General features: G+C 38.6%; 1 protein-coding gene across 1 annotated transcript; it reads right to left on the minus strand.

Moving 5' to 3' along the window:
• Positions 1-1,529: 1,529 nt before the first annotated feature.
• Positions 1,530-17,725, minus strand: LOC121393844 (RAD51-associated protein 2-like). The gene is made up of 4 exons (XM_041563563.1): positions 17,646-17,725; positions 7,370-10,336; positions 3,432-3,503; positions 1,530-1,827 (listed from the first exon to the last, which is right to left on the minus strand). Exons 2-4 carry the CDS (start codon positions 10,212-10,214, stop codon positions 1,709-1,711), a joined length of 3,036 nt encoding a protein of 1,011 aa, XP_041419497.1. The 5' UTR covers positions 10,215-10,336; positions 17,646-17,725; the 3' UTR covers positions 1,530-1,708.
• Positions 17,726-18,237: the final 512 nt, after the last annotated feature.

Below are 18,237 nucleotides of genomic sequence, written 5' to 3' on the forward strand. Positions count from 1 at the left end.
CAATCTAAAGACTTAACATAGCTTTAACATGAACAGGTTTTATGGATATGCAAACAAACTTCCTGAATTGGAGATCGGAGATATGTTTACAGTGCAATGCTAAAGCAACAGGCAAAGCTTAGAGTGAAACATAACTGATGAAAATAACTGTATAATTATTTTTATCAGATGTAAAAATGAGTAAAGTAAATTGTAAATTGCAAAGGTGCTCAGGGGAGCTCTATGCTCAGGTTTAATTTGTAGCTGGGGAGCTGCCAATAGAATAGATGATACTACTATCCAGGCAATGTATTCTCTTTTTAACGGGCAAAATGATTATGAGACATGCCAGTCTCATTTTAATTGTTTAGCTCCAAATAAAAAGGGAATCACATGAACCTGAACACTTGCTATTAGTCCATAATATAGTATGTCTCACTTCTTATTATCATGCAAGTAGTCAAGCCCTTGCACAGCTAAATGGTTACAATACATTAGTCATACGTTGTACATGAAAAATCACGTTATGATTTTAACAGGTGGATACAATATGCTTACACCTATTCTCAGGTTTTAAGAAATGTGCTTCTTTTACTCACACTGCAACACAGTCTGGCTATTTATGATACTTATGATGCTCTGCAAGATCCATCTGTGCGGGTTGTATGGGTACATGCAAAATTGTGCGTGCTGATTTGTTCAGGTATATTGACCATTTTGTGTGATCTTTAGCCCCATGCACATAACCTCCATGTGATACTACTCTAAAATATACAATTCACTTTTGCGTCTAAGCTTATTACCCCATGACATAACCTATAGGTCCATTCAGTAAAGTTTCCCCCCCATGAGATATATATATATATACTGGAGGCAAAACTGATGTTCCGGCTGGTACACCAGCCTTTATCAAGCATTTTGATAAAGGCTTGATAAGTTTTGCCTTCAATAAATTAGATTTATTATGCGTAAGTCCTGATAGTGCGGCTTCTTCTGAGATATTTTTATTTAACCCATGCTGGACTGCACCCAGGCATCTATAGTTACTTGTATCATGAGGGCCAGTATTCTATTTCGTATTAAGATATGTCATTTTGATAACCTTACAAACCCCTGGCGGTTTTAGCTGTCCAGAAACTTAGTGCTTAAAAATAACACTAATATTAAAACATATATATATATGTTTATATAGTGAATAAAGTACCCCCTCTTATAAAATATAAGGATATTATAAGTTACCGAGGAGTTTCATGACCATATAAAAACTCAGAGGTAACTTCTAATATCCTCATATTATGCAACAGGGGGTACTTTATTTATTATAATACACAAGTTTCAGTGAGTCATCACTACTCACTGTTTATAACTGATCACATCAGAACTCACCGTTTATAAGGATATAACTTACAAGATATTCATGGCTTTTGTGTATTATATATATATATATATATATATATATATATATATATATATATATATATATATATATATATATATATATATATATATATATATATATATATATATAATATTTTATATGTGTTAAATCAACAACAATGCAAACTGAGATACACAAACCATGTTGGATTCCTCAACGAAGACAAACAAAATTTCTGTATAGTGAACATTTGGTATAACCAGTCCATATTTTTCACCTTTATTCCTACAACAACAAGAGTTTCAATAGTTTCCAGTAATGTTTCGATTTCAGGACCTCAAAGATAACGAATTATTGCAGATAGGGGTGCAGCTGTTGAATCCTTGCCTTTTTCGACAGGCCAATACGCAGAGGACCAGTGCGTGTTTTGAGTGGTGTCAATCTTCCAATCCCATTAGAAAATGCTATTTCTGTGAAGAGGTTAAAGCTTATGTTTATGCATTATTAATATGGTACGACATACATATGTGCCATCTTTGTCTACACCAATGAAGAATGTTGTTAAAGGAATACTGTCACGGGAAAACATGTTTTTTCAAAACGCATCAGTTAATAGTTCTGCTCTAGCAGACTTCTAGTTTTTCAAAAGAGCAAATTGATTTTTTTTCTATTTCATTTTGAAATCTGACATGGGGCTATACATATTGTTAGTTTCCCAGATGCCTCCAGTCATGTGACTTGTGCTCTATTAAACGCCAGTCACTCTTTACTGCTGCACGGTGACATAACCCCCTCCTTTCCCCCCAGCAGCCCATCAGCAGAACAATGGGAAGGCAACCAGATAACAGCTCCCTGATAGATATAAGAACAGCACTCAGTAGTAAAAATCCATCTCCTACTGCGACTCCTTCAGATACATTGGGTAGGAGAAACAATAAATACACCAATTAGACCGCTCCCAGCTTCCCCCTCCTGCGCTTCTCCGTGTATTCCTTGCTGGGTGCTCAGTCTGCAGCATCCCCACCGCTTGTCACACACCAAACCAAAAAGAATGACGGCACTCCATTCAAGGAAAAGGCTGGTTTATTACAGACCCCACAGGGATCTCAAGCCCTACGCATTTCGGGACTCGATCCCTTAATCATTGCCTATGATTAAGGGATTGAGTCCCGAAACGCGTAGGGCTTGAGATCCCTGTGGGGTCTGTAATACACCAGCCTTTTCCTTGAATGGAGTGCCGTCATTCTTTTTGGTTTGGTAGGAGAAACAATAGCCTGTCAGAAAGCAGTTCCATAGTGCAGCACTGGCTGTTTCTAAAAGCACATGACCAGGCAAAATGACCTAAGATGGCTGCCTACACAGCAATATTACAGCTAAAAAAACACACTCGTTGGTTAAGGAATACAATTGTATATGGTACAGTGAATTGTTTGCAGTGTTAACAGTTGTAATTAAGAAATGCAGTGGTTTCTAACACTTTAGCACTTTGCATGCCTGCACCCTTTGATTTTGTCAGGCCATGTGTGGCTGGTAAACACAACAGCATATCAAAAAGAAAGCTGGCCCACAGTAATATATGGACCTGACATTTTGAGTGTCAGCACTGTAGATTCTACATTATGTGGCGCTTAAAAGGTAGAATTCTGTATAAATTAACACACACACAGCAAATGCATTTTTATTACGCAGGACTGATGGTATAGATATAATGATAAGAAGAATTTCTGCCCTGCTTGGCCTACACAACTGTAGGAAACAAAGCAGTCCTACATAAATATGAATAATGGCCCATTGTAAGAATGTACATTTTTACAGGGAAAAATAATCCCAATAACCAAGAAGGGCTCTAGCAGTTTAACTGCAGTGAATTTATTCTGGGTAGAGGTGTAACTAATTAACCAGGAAGTAATTGTTTTTGAAGTTTTTCATACAACTCACTAAAAACATTTATTTTAGGAAAAATAAAACAATTGAGCCAAAAATTACATTGACAATTTGGGATTGTCCTAGTTAAAAAAGAGTATACCCAGTCTAATTTTATTTCATTCATACATAAAGTTAAAACTGCTCTTACCTGTTGAAACATGTTCTTGCCTATGCTCACATGACACAGAGGTTGGTGAACATGAAAAAGCCGTACGTACATCTATTAGCCAAAAAAAATGATTTTCAAACATTATTCATTGCATACTGTTATAAATCTGCTTTAAACTTTAATCTCATCATCTTGTCACTTTTTCTGTCTCACCTTTTCTGGCTTCTAACTTTATTCTTTCCCTTACTAAGTTCAAAATACTTGCACTATTGAGCTATCAACCTAACTGTGATCTTGATATTCCTGTCTATAAACCCATTCTCTTCTCTATCACTTATGCCTATGATCCCTTACAACTTAAAGGGGTGGTTCACCTTTAAGGTAACTTTTAGTATGTTATGGAATGGCCAATTCTAAGCAACTTTTCAGTTGGTTTGCCTTTTTCTTCTGACTTTTTGCAGCTTTCAAATGGGCGTCGCTGACCCCTTCTAAAAAACAAATGCTCTTAAGGCTACAAATGTATTGTTATTGCTACTTTTTATTACTCATCCTTCTATTCAGGTCTCTCCTATTCATATTTCAGTCTCTTATTCATATCAATGCATGGTTGCTAGGGTAATTTGGACCCTAGCTACCAGATTGCTTAAAATCCAAATTGAAGAGCCGCTGAATAAAAAGCTAAATAACTCAAAAACCTTAAATAATAAAAAATGAAAACCAACTGCAAACTGTCTCAGAATATCACTCTCTACATCATACCTAGGGGCAGATTTATCAAAGGTCAATGTTAATTTTTGAAAGAAAAAAATTCGAATTTCGAGGTATTTTTTGTGTACTTCGATTAGGGAATAGTCCAAATTCGATTTGAATTTGATAAAAATTTGAAAATTCGAATATCGAAATTTATCATGTACTATCTCTTTAAAAATTCGACTTCGACCACTGGCCATCTAAAACTTGCAGAATTGCTGTTTTAGCCTATGGGGGACCTCCTATAACCCATTTGGAGTCAATTGGTGGACTTTGAAAAATCAAAGTTTTTTTGGGGAAAAACTTTGAATCGAATTCGATCGAATGTGCTATTCCTTCGATTCGTACGATTCAAATTTGCCCGAATACGAACCTATTCGACCAAAAAAAAGCTTCGAATTCACTTCGGTTGGTCTTTTTGAATTTGAATTTCAAATTTTTTTCTATTCGAAATTCGACCCTTGATAAATATGCCCCTAACAGTTATCTCAAAGGTAAACAACCCCTTTAAGAGCTGTTATGCTAAAAAAAAAAAAAAAAAAAAAAAAAATCACTAGCAAATCTGGCACTATATAAAAGTATATAAGAGTGTGTGCTTCCCTGCAATGTTCAGTAAAGCACAAAGCACAGGTTATTCTTCACAGAAATATTTTCTTTGTCATGTAGTATATGTAGTACCTAATTCTTACTTTGGTAAAATAAAAACAATAAGGGGCAGATTTATCAAAAGTCGAGGTGAATTTTCGAATGAAAAAAATTCGAATTTCGAGCTATTTTGTGTACTTCGACTAGGGAATAGTCCAAATTCGATTCGAATTTGAAAAAAATGAGAATATCGAAATTTATCATGTACTGTCTCTTTAAAAATTCGAATTCGACCATTCGCCATCTAAAACCTGCCGAATTGCTGTTTTAGCCTATGGGGGACCTCCTAGAACCTACTTGGAGTCAATTGGTGGGTTTTTTTTTTTGGAAAAACTTTGAATCGAATTCGATTGAATGTGCTATTCCTTCGGTTCGAACGATGGCTGAATACGGACCTATTCAATCTAAAACGAACCTATTTTACCAACAAAAAAAAAACTTCGACTTAATTTCAGTTTTTCTTTTTGAATTCGAATTTTTACTTTTATTTCAATTCGAAATTCGACCCTTGATAAATATTTTTTTCACAAATCGATTTATTTCTCTAAAAATTCATGTTTTTTTATTTCTCTATAACTCAAAAATGTGAGATTCATAGAGTGAAAAAAACTGGAAAAACTCTAATACAAAACTTCGGTAACTCAAAGCAGTCGAGGTCCTATAGAAGTTAATGCGAGTTGTGCTGATCCTGCTGGACTTTGTTTTAGCCTTCTAGACTTTGAAAGGTTTTCTGATTTCCGTTTTCTGATGACTGTCAGAACAACACTTTTTTTACTTACATTATATTTTTTTACTTACATGGCATTTGTGGTTTTAGAGTAAATGAGTTTTATTCATGCTTTAAAAATACCTCTAAAACCACTGAATAAGAGTGTCGATAAATGGGCCTCCCCATCATAGCAACATTTGCCATGAGAAAGAAATTTGGAAGAATTCTGCTAACATTTTTCAAGCAATAATATATGAACAAAGAATTTCTAAGAAATAGGAAAACAACTAATTTTCTCAGTGGGTAAAAAAATACAAAAAATGCATGTTGTGCCCCCCGCTTTGCACATCATTTAGGATGGAACAAGACAGAACTGCTGAGGGATGCAAGTACAGGATTCCTTTCTCCTGCTGTGCTCAGCATAAATATTCAATCATCCATGGGCAGGAGCTCATAGAAACTTAGCAAAATTGTCAAAATCTGCGTAATGTTAGAATGTAAGATGTGATGAATCCATAGAATTATACAATGAACAAAGCCCAAGCAGGATGTCTCCAAAGTAGCTTTGATAATCTAGGGCCAACTTTGACCATGTAATAGGCAGACTACATGAAATATCTTTCGGGCTAGGTTATATAAAAAAATATGTCATACAAAGAAGTCAATGGAGCCTTTGAGCAGACTGGGGACCAAAAAATCCACATCTGGCTTGCAGGGCTCCAGCTTGACAGCCCTGGTTTAGGGGACAGTGAGAGGTGGTTTAATGGTAGAAGCGGTTTATTATTGATAAATGGCAATTTTTGCATCCACGCAAGAAAATAAATACTGTTATCAACTAATTGTAGCGATCAAATTTGAGTAGGATTTCACGGTTATTTTAGGTTACCTGGCAGGCAGCTGATCTTCTGCCACTTTTGGGTTTCGCGGCGCTCAGGTATCTTCTTTCGGAGCACTGCGTGACATATTGTGCATTGGAGCGAAGTTCAAATATTTAAAGGAGATGGGAAGCTACAGAGGCATTTTATTGCCAATAGATTAGATGCAATAGTGCAGGCTAGAATGCTATATTTATTCTGTAGAATGTTTTACCATACCTGAGTAAAAAGCTCTAGACGCTCTCTGTTTTTTCAGGATAGCAGCTGCAGTATTAGCTTGGTGTGACATCACTTCCTGCCTGAGTCTCTCCCTGCTCACTTATAGCTCTGGGCTCAGATTACAGCAGAGAAGGGGGGGAAGAGGAGCAAACTGAGCATACTCAAGCCCTAGCCCTGGAGGTTTAAGCTGAAGGCAGGAAGTCTGATACAGAAGCCCATGTGTACACAAAAGAAGGAAAGAAAAGCTGTGTTTCTTTTGACAGAGGATTCAGAGCAGCATTACTTTGAGGGCTTACTGGTATATTTAGGTGGACCTTTCTGATAAGGCTTACTTAGTTTAACCTTTCCTTCTCCTTTAAAGGGATCCTTGCCTATTTTTTATTGCCCAACGTACTTTAACGAACGGAGTCCCAAACCCAGAACTAGGTCCAAGGTCCCTTTCGCCTATAACAACCACCTTTGACTTCGGGAGGAGCCTTCTACTACTCGGGTGTCACCAGGTCTTAACGTGAAAGGACCAAAGAGAGAGTTTTGGGCAGGCAAGGGAACTAAACATTGTAACTGGAATGGAGAACAAGGAGCGGAGGGCTCCTCCCAAAGCCAAAGGTGGTTATTATAGGAAGAAGAGTGAGTCACGACCGGGAGCTAGTTTTGGAGCTAGTTCTGGGTTTGGGACTCCATTCGTAACACAAACAATATCTAATGATATTATGCCAGCAGTTTTCATGGGAAAAGCCTGGAGTAACAAAATATGGAAATGTCTAAATGTAAATAATTACCTTTAATGACTTTAAGTGACTCTTCTTCAGCTGAACTTGTAGACAAATTTGGGCAAGGTAGATCCCGTCCATGTGGCTGATTCTGGCCTTTAGAATCATGCACTTTCTTTGATAAAGCTTGACCATGTGAATTAACTGTATTGGAGTTACCTGTGTACTTTGTGCTTTTTATTTCAGATGTCTTGGTAAAAGGACAATTGCTGCATTCCAATTTAAGTTTTAGCTCGGTTTCACAAGAATGTTTTTGTTCTTCGCTAATTTTATGAAATAATGACAGCTCTTCCAGTACCAAATCAAACTGAGCTTTCCGTTCAAATTTCTCGTTCCATTTTTCAGACACGGAAAACAAAACCTTATCGTCACTGGTAATTTCGTCTGTAATATTTTCTGAATCCTGTAGACAATATGTGCCATCTTGTGAGCTTGACTCTGCCAGTATTTTGTTATGCTGAACATCATACAATTTGTGTTTTTCATGGACACGTTCTTTCACAAAATCTGGAATTGATTTATAAACAGACACATCTTTTTCAATATTATCTAAAACTGAATAAGAAAGCTTGCTTAAATTTGCCTTCAAAGGGTCATTTTCATAAAGTGATATTTCATGCAATTTTCCAGTGGTATCATTAAACAGTGGTGATTTCTCGATTTCTGTGACCAAATGCACAGCAGTTTCGTCATCTGAAACCTCCCCTGGCACATCCAAACCTTCTTTATTGGATATATTAATCCCTTTAGTATAGTTAAGTGACTTTTGTCCGAAAGGCTTTGACCCAATCGCTGAAGACATTCTCTCAGTTTGATCAAGGTTATTTCTGTATTTCAGTATTAAAGAAATATTATTACTGTAGGGAAAATGATCTGTGAGCCTGAGATTATTATTTAAAGATTCATTAAACTCTATTGAGTTTGGGATCATATGCTCATCAAACATGTTTTGTTTTAGATTTTCTCTGTTTCTGCCGATTTCGAAAACATCTGGGGCCTGTGTCCTAATTATTGTCCTATAAATGGTATCAGCATTGCAAGCACTTGAGTTTGATGTTTTTGTGCAAGACGAAGAAGCCTCTTCTGTTTCTTCAAGTGTTATGCCCAAGTTTTTAAATGGGTATTTCAGACATTGCTCAATATTTTCTCTGAGAAAGCCTACTTCAGATGTACTCGGAAAGTTTCTCCTTAATGAGCAGCCATTTTTAGTACTTCCGTTTAATGCGAGAATTGTGTACACAACGTCAGAAGCAAAATGTTGCTCCGCTAGTTGTCTAGTGTTATTGAGCTGTGCTGAAAAGGTTTTATCGGTTGTCAGAAATGACTCAACACTAGTCTCATAGAGACAGAAAAGCAAGGATTTTATATCAGTACAAAGCAATGCAAAATAGTTTTTTTGCAGATCATTGCATTTTGGAGAATATTTCTGTATACTTGAGAAAGTGTTCCTTATGCAATGATGGTCAGAGTTTTCATCGGTCACGAAGGAAATGCTTTCTTTGTTTTTCACTTCACTCTTTTTTATATAATTCATGCACTTAAGTATTAAATCAGGGGTTACTAACAGCTCAAAACGTTTACCATCTACATCCCTGTAACTGATGAACAAAGCTGAAGAATCTTGTTGTCTGCATTGTTCTTCTCCATGAAAATAGTAACGAGTAGTATCATAAACAAAATGATTTCTAGTGATATTTCTCGATGTATCAATGGTTAAATATGGTGAGCGTTTTTCTGCTGAATCATTATTACCAATGGCTTGACCTGTAATGAGACACATTTTAGAAGGTTGACTGTTTTCATTAAACTTTTCTTGAATTCTAGAGGCAGTCGCTGAGATAGCTACAGGATTTTCTTTATAGCATGCATTCTTGATAGGCCAGAAACTCTTTGAACTATGTAATGAACCATTTTGATCCTCATCCTGGCATGCTGCAATCAAGGGAAAGCCTCCAGCTTTGTTATATGGAGTTTTAAAATAAGCCCTCCTTTCATTTCTTCCATAATTTCTCTCTCTATGCATCAGGCTGCAGCCTTTCCTGGTCCTTGAGACATTAATATCTCTGCAGATACACAGATGGATCTTTGCTGTCTTTTGTCTGCATTCTGATATGTTTATAGGTAACTTTCTTTTAAGGTTGCTCAAATTCTGCATTCTAGAAGATATATAGTGGTCTATTTTGTCTTTGGATTCACAATAATTTGCAAAAAGTGAGCAGAGATTTGATCCAATATTATTAGCTGTTCTCTCAGTTGAGTTGTGTCCTTGTGAATTTTCATTTCTCTTGTGATTAACGTATGTGCCATAAATATGTTTGGGTGCCAAATTAAACATTTTCAGTGTATGCTCTGTGTCTATATTGAAGTTATTTGATGACAATATGTCTTTTGAACTCAGTAAGCCAGAGCTAATTTTGTCATTTTGCACCATAGAGTCAGGTTTTGAGATGAACCATTCATTAGTGGACACCCCGGTGGATCTAAATTGTGATCTCAAATAAATATCTTTGTTCAATGCCTGAAAATATTTTGAGTCACTACAAAGGTTATCTGTGTTTTGATCCATTTGGAGTAGGCTGACTGTTACAGATTCATAATCACAGTCATCATGGGACACGGCATTGTTTGTAGTATGTAATATGCTTCTTTGCAAATTTTCTAAATGACATATTTTGCCCTTGTGCTGTACTTTGGACTTACTACAAGACTGCTCTTTTCTGCTAAGCGGATCCTTAAAATCATACAGGTACTCTGGAACAGATGCATTGTTTAATGGAACTTTCTTAAACTCTTCTTTTGGAATGAAAGTCCCTTGTCCGGTGTTATATGCAGAGTTCATGTCTTTTCTGTGCATAAATGTTACAATCTGAAATACAACACAGTCTTGTTTTATGATGGCCTTTTTTTTCTTATGAAAGTTCCCTTTTGATCCTAGGCAGTTGTGGCTTTCAAATTCGGTTATGGTTCAACAGACACCTAAAATCAAAACAATCGATTGTAACGATGATTGAACATATAAAATAAAAATATAAACGTGTTCAATTAATGATTAAAGGGGAACTAAAGTCTAAAATAGAATAATGCTAGAAATGCTGTATTTAGTATACTAAACATAAACACGCACATGCTCAGTTGGGAGGTTAAGCTTAGGGATCGCCATAAATTATCAAAACAGCACAAGTCAAATATTTGTCATATAAGCCGATACAGCAAGACTGATTAATAATCAGAATATGCAGACTGCACTGGGTCTGCAGATACAAATCTCTACACTGTCGCCCCTGCTTTATAGGGAAACAAACAAAGCTGCTCCAGTTCTGGGAAGTAAGGTGGGGGAGCTCCCCCTGCCGTTTGAAAGTATGATTGTTTCCCTGCGGAGCAGTTAGGGACCGTCTGAAGTTTCCTATCTGCAGCTGTCAGAGCAAGTATAAGAAGGGCGAATTTCACTGCATACAGTCAGGTTTATTATAAAAATGGTACACATTTTTTAATCAAAGTATATTGGAGATAGATTTCTTTTTCATTAAAGAAAGTAAAAATGGGATTTTATTTGTTTGCCTTTACATCCCCTTTAAATTTGAAGGGAAGTCACAATCACTTGGGTGGACTAATAGTTAGGCACCCTCAAGTGATTGTAATCACTTACAAAAGGCCAGATTTCAAGATGCCTGCACCCCACTGCTTTCTCCTGGCCACCCTGAACTTTCAAAAGAAGTAAGAACATATGGTGAATATGACAAACATGAATGTTTTCTATTTTTTGACAGTTTTTTAAAACTGAAGTTTAAAGTTGAATTTTTCACCTACTCGTGTCTCCAAATAGCAGCTCTGGGGTATCAATGATTTTGTAAACTGTTCTTGATTCTTTTCTTATCTTTGTCCCTACTAAGCATAATTAGGGCCGCTGCTGTTCGTCCCCCCTCTGTTTTATTTGCACAAACATTCATCATTGCGACCTGACCAATGGGGATTGCTATTGTATCTCCTGCGCATCCTGCTGCCCTAGGCTCGGGCCTTGGTGACCTTTCCACAAAACCGGGCCTGAGCATAATGTATGAGTTTTATTGAAGTCAGATGTTTAAATGATACAAATATCATTCCACAAATGCTGCTGCAGAGTCTCCACCTGGATTACTGAAATGCACAACACCAGAGAGAGGAACATTTAGAAAACAGGTAAAATTATGAATAAAAAGCAGTTTTAATTTCTGGAGTACTGTCTGAACCCAACTGAAAATGTTTAGAATGGGTTGCTCACCTTTAAAGCAACAGTTCAGTGTAAAAATAAAAACTGGGTAAATAGGCTGTGCAAAATAAAAGATGTTTAGTCAGTTAGTTAGCCAAAATGTAATATATATATATATATATTAGTATTATTATTATTAACATGTATTTATATAGCGCCAACATATATATATATAAAGGATGGAGTGACTGGATGTCTAACAGAACAGAACACTACTTCCTGCTTTACAGCACTCTAACTCTGAGTTGGGGACCCCATGTCCCGAGTAGGGGCAACAAGGTCTTGACGGGGCTTTAGGAGTGCAGCTATCCCCGCCCCTCCCCCTTTTTTCTATTGCAGGGGCATTGATTGGTTGGTGAGTCCCAGGCGAAGGAGCAGAGGAGGAACAGCGGTAATACTTACCATTCGGCGCCGGGACGTGGAGGAAGAAGGACGCAGCATCCCACCCTCCCTCCCTGTATTATGTGTGTTAGTCGCAGTTGTGGGGGGTATCTTTGCAAGGACCCCCAGGGGAAGTTAAAAGGGGAGTATTTCATAGTCAGTGGAAGTAGCCTGGTAGGCCTGGGTCCTCATAGTATGGTATGCAGCCCGGTTTAGGGTTAGGAGAAGGGAACAGGAACCTATCTTGGCAGTTTGGGTAGACACCCCACCCCCATTCCCTACTCCCCGGGTGGGGGAATAATATGTTAAAGGTTTAAAAAGTTTGTTATACAAACGGTTGTTAAATGGTTAAAAATGTTATACATGAATATTACTTTATTATTGTGTTTAAATAAACAACTGCGGCCATCTCTTTCCAAACCAGTTGTCACGGCCGGCACCCAATACCAGAACTAGAGCCAAGCACCGTGGTCAGAGCTCTCTTCACCAGTATGTGTGACCACTTTTGGGCTTCGGGAAGGCCCTCCGCCTACTGGGGTGCCACCTGGACTTATGAGTGGGCAAGGCTAGAGTTCTGGCAGGCAATGGGGCACGGCAGGTATCTAGAGTCTTTTGGGCCGAGGATCACGGTTACAGGCAAGGATGAGGCAGAGAGGATAGTCAGACAGGCTGAGTCGAGGCAGGCAGATAGCAAGGATCGTCAGGCAGGAAAGGGTCAAAACCGGGTAACAAGCAGAAGGGGTTCAGGCAATAGAGTAGTCGGTTAACAGGCACAGGTCAGTATTCAGATGGGAGCGTCGTCAGGAAACAGGCAGAGGTCAAAAACCGGATTCAAACAGGTTCAGAATATAGCACAAGGCTCAGAAGCACCAGGAAACAATATCCTATCACGGGCAATGCATAAAGTAAAACTGTACCTTTAAATACATTTGAAATTCGCGCCTTTGTATGACGTCAGCGCGCCTGCGCCTTTAAATAATGCGCATGCGCGCCGCGCGCGCACTAGGACCCGGAAGCCGACGGAGAAGGAGCGCGGCGGCGTGGCGGCCGTCCACGCCGCCGCGACTCAGGTAATTTTCTTACACCAGTGTTGTGTAAGTATTATTTGGTGTAGGAGGATTGTGGTGTGGGGGGTGGTAGAGGGATAGGTGCGGAATCGACGCTGCACCCGTCAAGTCAGTGACTATAAGGGGGACCACATGGGACATAACTGTTTAGTGAGTTTGCAATTGACCCTCAGCATTCAGCTTAGATTCAAAAGCATCAGTTATGGCCCATGTGCACCCCCCCCCCTTAATGTCCCTGATTGGTTACTGCCTGGTAACCAATCAGTGGAAACCAAGAGAAGAAGTAGTGTTCTGGCTTTATGTTACACATCCAGTCACTCCAGCCTTTATACATTATATTTTTGGCTAACTAAGTATATAAGAAACATTTTTTATTTTACACAGCCTATTTATTTACCCAGTTTTTATTTTTATCATTCATTTTATTTATTTTTATTTGTGGTTTATTTGTTATTTAGCTTTTTATTCAGAAGTTCTCCAGTTTGCAATTTCAGCAATGTAGTCACTAGGGTCCAAATTACCCTAGCAACCATGCACTGATTGAGGGAGAGACTGGGATATGAGTGAATGAAAAAGAAAGACAAATAATAAAAAATAGCAATAATAATACATTTTTAGCTTTACACAGCATTTTAGATGGATTCACTGACTCTCCCATTTAAAAGCTAGGAATAGTCAGAAGAAAAAGGTAAATAATTCAAAACTATAACGAAGAAAAAATGAAGGACAGTTGAAAAGTGGCTTACAACTAGCCATTCTATGACATAATAAAAGTTCACTTAAAGGCGAACTTGTCAACTAGTACTTTTAACAAAAGGTTTTAGAGCAAAAACATGCCTAATTAATAAATGATCAGCTTCTATTATTTATGAATTCTAAATACTTATAAAACATTATTAAAATTGTATCTTGGCTGCTCAAAATTGCATCTTGGCCTACAGGCATCATTATGGAATAGTACTTACATATTTACATTCATTTACATGTTAAAACTTTTTGAAATGCCAACTAAAGGCCAAAAAAATGATACGGTTAAGTGACGTTCCTGCTGTCAATAGCTGGTCCACTTTGTGACCGTGGGGTCTGCAGTATTGTAGTTGCACAACTGACTTACAACTGCATAGTTACTGGTTAAAGGGCAAGTCAACCCCAAAATAAAAATTAGCCTAATAAAACATGATTCTAAGCAACTTTCCAATATACATTTCTCAGTGCCTTAAAAATGATTTATAAAAACAAATGCAATTGAAAGCTGCAAATGCTTAACTCCTGGTTGTTACTTTTCAAACAAAGTTGCAAAAGTCTTAGGGGCAGATTTATCAAAGATCGAGGTGAATTTTCAAATAAAAAAAATTCTACTAGGGAATTATCCAAATTCAATTCAAATTTGAATAAAATTAGAATATTGAAATTTATCATGTCTCTTTAAAAATCCGACTTTGCCCATTCGCCATCTAAAACATAGCAGATTGCTGTTTTAGCCTATGGGGGACCTCCTAGAAGCTATTTGGAGTCAACTGGGGGACTTTGAAAATTCAAAGTTTTTTTGGGGAAAAACTTCAAATCAAATTTGATCTAATGCGCTATTATGATTCGAATTTGGCCGAATACTGACCTATGTGATCGAAAACGTACCTATTCGACCAAAAAAAACTTAGACTTAATTTCGGTTGGTCTTTTTGAATTTGAATTTTGAAGTTTTTTCAATTCGAAATTCGACCCTTGATAAATATGCCCCTTAGTCCCCAGCAAAGACAGGTCTGTTAATCAGCTGCCTTGTCTTACTTTGTATTAACAGTCTGAGGCACCAGGGCAGAGAATAGAAAGGCACAGAAGACAACTTAAAAACGTATATTGCAAAGCTGCTTAGAAGTATGTTTTCTTTTATTAGGGGAAAAATTGGGGGGTTGACATCATAGAGGTTTTAAACGGAAAATCAGCCAGCTACGGGGAACTTTGTCCGCCGCTGCCGTCCAACAGAAAACAGCATAGGACAAAATGACTGAACCAGCTCAATCCGGCCTACCCCTTGGGTAGCCAACAAGCTGCTCAGTATGATCTACTGTACCTCACTTTCATCACTCTGTCTGCCTTATGATTGCACACTTCAGTAAATACCAGTGGAAACCCTATATGCTAATCAAAGCTAAATGTGTATGAGTTAGTATGAGTATAGTATTTACTAATAGATTGCCTTCTATTAGTAAATGAGCTCTCTGACTTGCACAATAAAAACCGGGTGCTAGAACCCATGTGAACGCTAAAACTGCAATGTACGCGCAAAGAAATATAGTTATACTCCCATTTACATTAATCGATTTTACATTTTACTTTTTTTTTTTTTTTTACAGTCCCTTCATGTTCTAGCCTAGTCAGTTAAGTATGTTTTCCCAATTTTTTTTTTAGGGATGCACCGAATCCAGGATTCGGTTCGGGATTCGCCCTTTTTCAGCAGGATTTGAATTCGGCCGAATCCTTCTGCCCGGCTGAACCTAATCCGGATCCTAATTTGCATATGCAAATTAGTTGCGGGGAGGAAATTGTCACAAAACAAGGAAGTAAAAAATGTTTTTCCATTCCCCATATGCAAATTAGAATTTGGTTTGGTATTCGGCAGAATCTTTCACAAAGGATTTGGGGGCTCGACCGAATCCAAAATAGTCGATTCGGTGCATCGCTATTTTTTTTAAGTCCCTTCCTGTTCTAATGTATTTCAGTGGGAGGATTTTATGTCGGTTCCCCACATTTTACATCATAATTTTGACCCATTTAATGCTTATCCCCTGTGAATGTTAATTTTTTCACTTTCATTTTAAGTCTTTTTTTTACAGTTTAAATCAGGGGTGCCCAAACTTGTTGTTGCAACAAGGGCCAGATTTGGTGAGGTGAAAATTTGTGGGGGCCGACCATTCAGCCCGACATTCTTTGAACCATTAACATTAAATTACAGGAATTGCATAGCCAGGGGCGATCCTGGCCCCTCCGCCGCCTGAGGCAGCAGCAGTTGCTGCCGCTTCCACCGTGCGCTTACCTTTTTGCACCTGAGGGGGTCCATGGGTGGTCCACAAGGGTGGCAGAGAGGGCCAGTATGCTAGCGCAGAAAGCCTAACTCCTCTCTGCGCTAGAAGAGCTGAATTTCTGGTTGGAAACCTGAAAATTCGTCTCTTAAAGTACCAGGAGCAGAATTTTTGCTGCCCCTGGTACCTAGCGGGGTGCTGCCGCCTGAGGCGACAGCCTCAACTCGCCTCATTGGTTAAGCGCCCCTGGTCGTAGCCGTAATATTTGGGCACATTAGTGAAATGATCTGCCACTTGGTCTATACTGCTGCCTGTGTGCTGAAGGTGTTAGTAATAGACACATACTGGAACGTAGTGACGCCATACTTCTTTAGTTTACTGTACTGGCACATCAGTACGTCTATTGACACCTTCAGCCCTAAAGAAGTATGCGAAAACAGCACGTCTCTACGTGCCAGTACGTGTCTATTGCCAACACCTTCAGCACACAGGCAGCAGTATAGACCAAGTGGCAGATCATTTCACTAATGTGCCCAAATATTACTGCTATGGGATTCCTGATGGCACTGTGCTGGGGGGCCGCATTATTATTAATTTCATGATTATTAATTATTAATTTTCAATTTGAAAACCGGCCGCAATTGGCCCCCGGGTCGCAATTTGGACATGCCTGGTTTAAATTATTTTGCACAGGAAAGCCCTGATTTTACCTACCCCCATTTTATGTTTTCCTGGATTTTACAGAGATTTTTCCCAGTTCCCTGGAACATATAAAAGGGGAGTTTGACGGTATCAGGACAAAAGTGTGTCTGTATTGCTCACCCTGCAGTGTGTTAATTGTAGTTAATGCCGCTTAGCAGCCCCCCACTTTTACACTGGAATCCTGTGAGAAAATACTGCATTGTGGGTATAAATTATAGGGGGTTATCATTATCACTTGCTTTATACAGGAGCCCTACAGTTTTTCCCTATTCATTGGCCTTTCCTCAGCAGGTTTTTCTCACAGGATTTGCCAGTTTGTTTCATCGTCGAGTCTCTTCATCCTTCATGTTCTAGTGCATTTCAGTGGGAGGGTTTCCCCGCATTTTGCATCATAATTTTGACAGATTTTCATTCAAAACACCTGTTTATCCTTTGTGAATGTTGGTTTTCTCACAAAAGTGTGTCTGTATTGCTCACCCTGCAGTGTGTAGTGGATGCATCTTAGAGGCCCCCACTTTGTCACTGGAATCCTGTGAGAAAATACTGCATTGTGGGTATAAATTATAGGGGTTTATGTCCAAATCGTTATCACTTGCTTTATACAGGAGCCCTACAGTCTTTCACTATTTATTGGCCTTTCCTCAGCAGGTTTTTCTCACAGGATTTTCCAGTTTGCTTCACGTCGAGTCTCTTCACCCTCACAGATATTCTCTATTGACAGATTTCCCTCACAGTCACTGTGAGGTAAATCTTCCCAAATAGGTTCTAATCAATGAATTTGCCCCTCATAATATCAATTTAAATGTATATTAGCTTAATGGATATAAAGCACTGGGTGAATTTATATTAAGGCTACAATGAGGGAAAAACACCTGCTGTGTAGGACAGTGTATTTTCTCTCACAGCAAGATCATGTCTGCAAACCTCCTTGCTGCTGGTTTACTCCTCAAAGTTTAAGTCCCAGTATAGCTGAAAGCTGATTGGCTGAAGAGTAAACTTTGACTCGCCCTCCAGCCAATCTAATACTTGGGAGGCGGTACTGGGATTTAAGCATTGAGGGCTGAAGCAGCAGTGTAGAGAAGAGATGTTAGCGAGTTCTGGAGGAGTAAATAGAATAATTCCTGTAAGAATATAACAGGCTGCTGATACTGCTGACCCTGGAGGTCAGGGCACACAGGCAGATTCTGGGAGATTTAGTCGCCTGGCGACAAATCTCCTCTTCTTCAGGGCAACTCACGAGGAAACTTTGCGGGACTACGGAAAACGAATGAGCAGCGAGTGCCATCCCGTCGGCTATTTACATTTTAGCCGGCGGGGGAAGCAGTTCGGGGGGATTAGTAGTGTGATAGACAGCGGCATAACTTCCGATACAGCAGACCTCATGTTTAGGGTAAAAAGCAAGTACAGGTATGGCACCTCTTATCCAGAATGTTCGGGACTTGTGGTTTTCCAGATAACAGATCT

This window comes from Xenopus laevis, chromosome 5L (assembly GCF_017654675.1).
Source record: "Xenopus laevis strain J_2021 chromosome 5L, Xenopus_laevis_v10.1, whole genome shotgun sequence".
NCBI lineage: Eukaryota > Metazoa > Chordata > Amphibia > Anura > Pipidae > Xenopus > Xenopus laevis.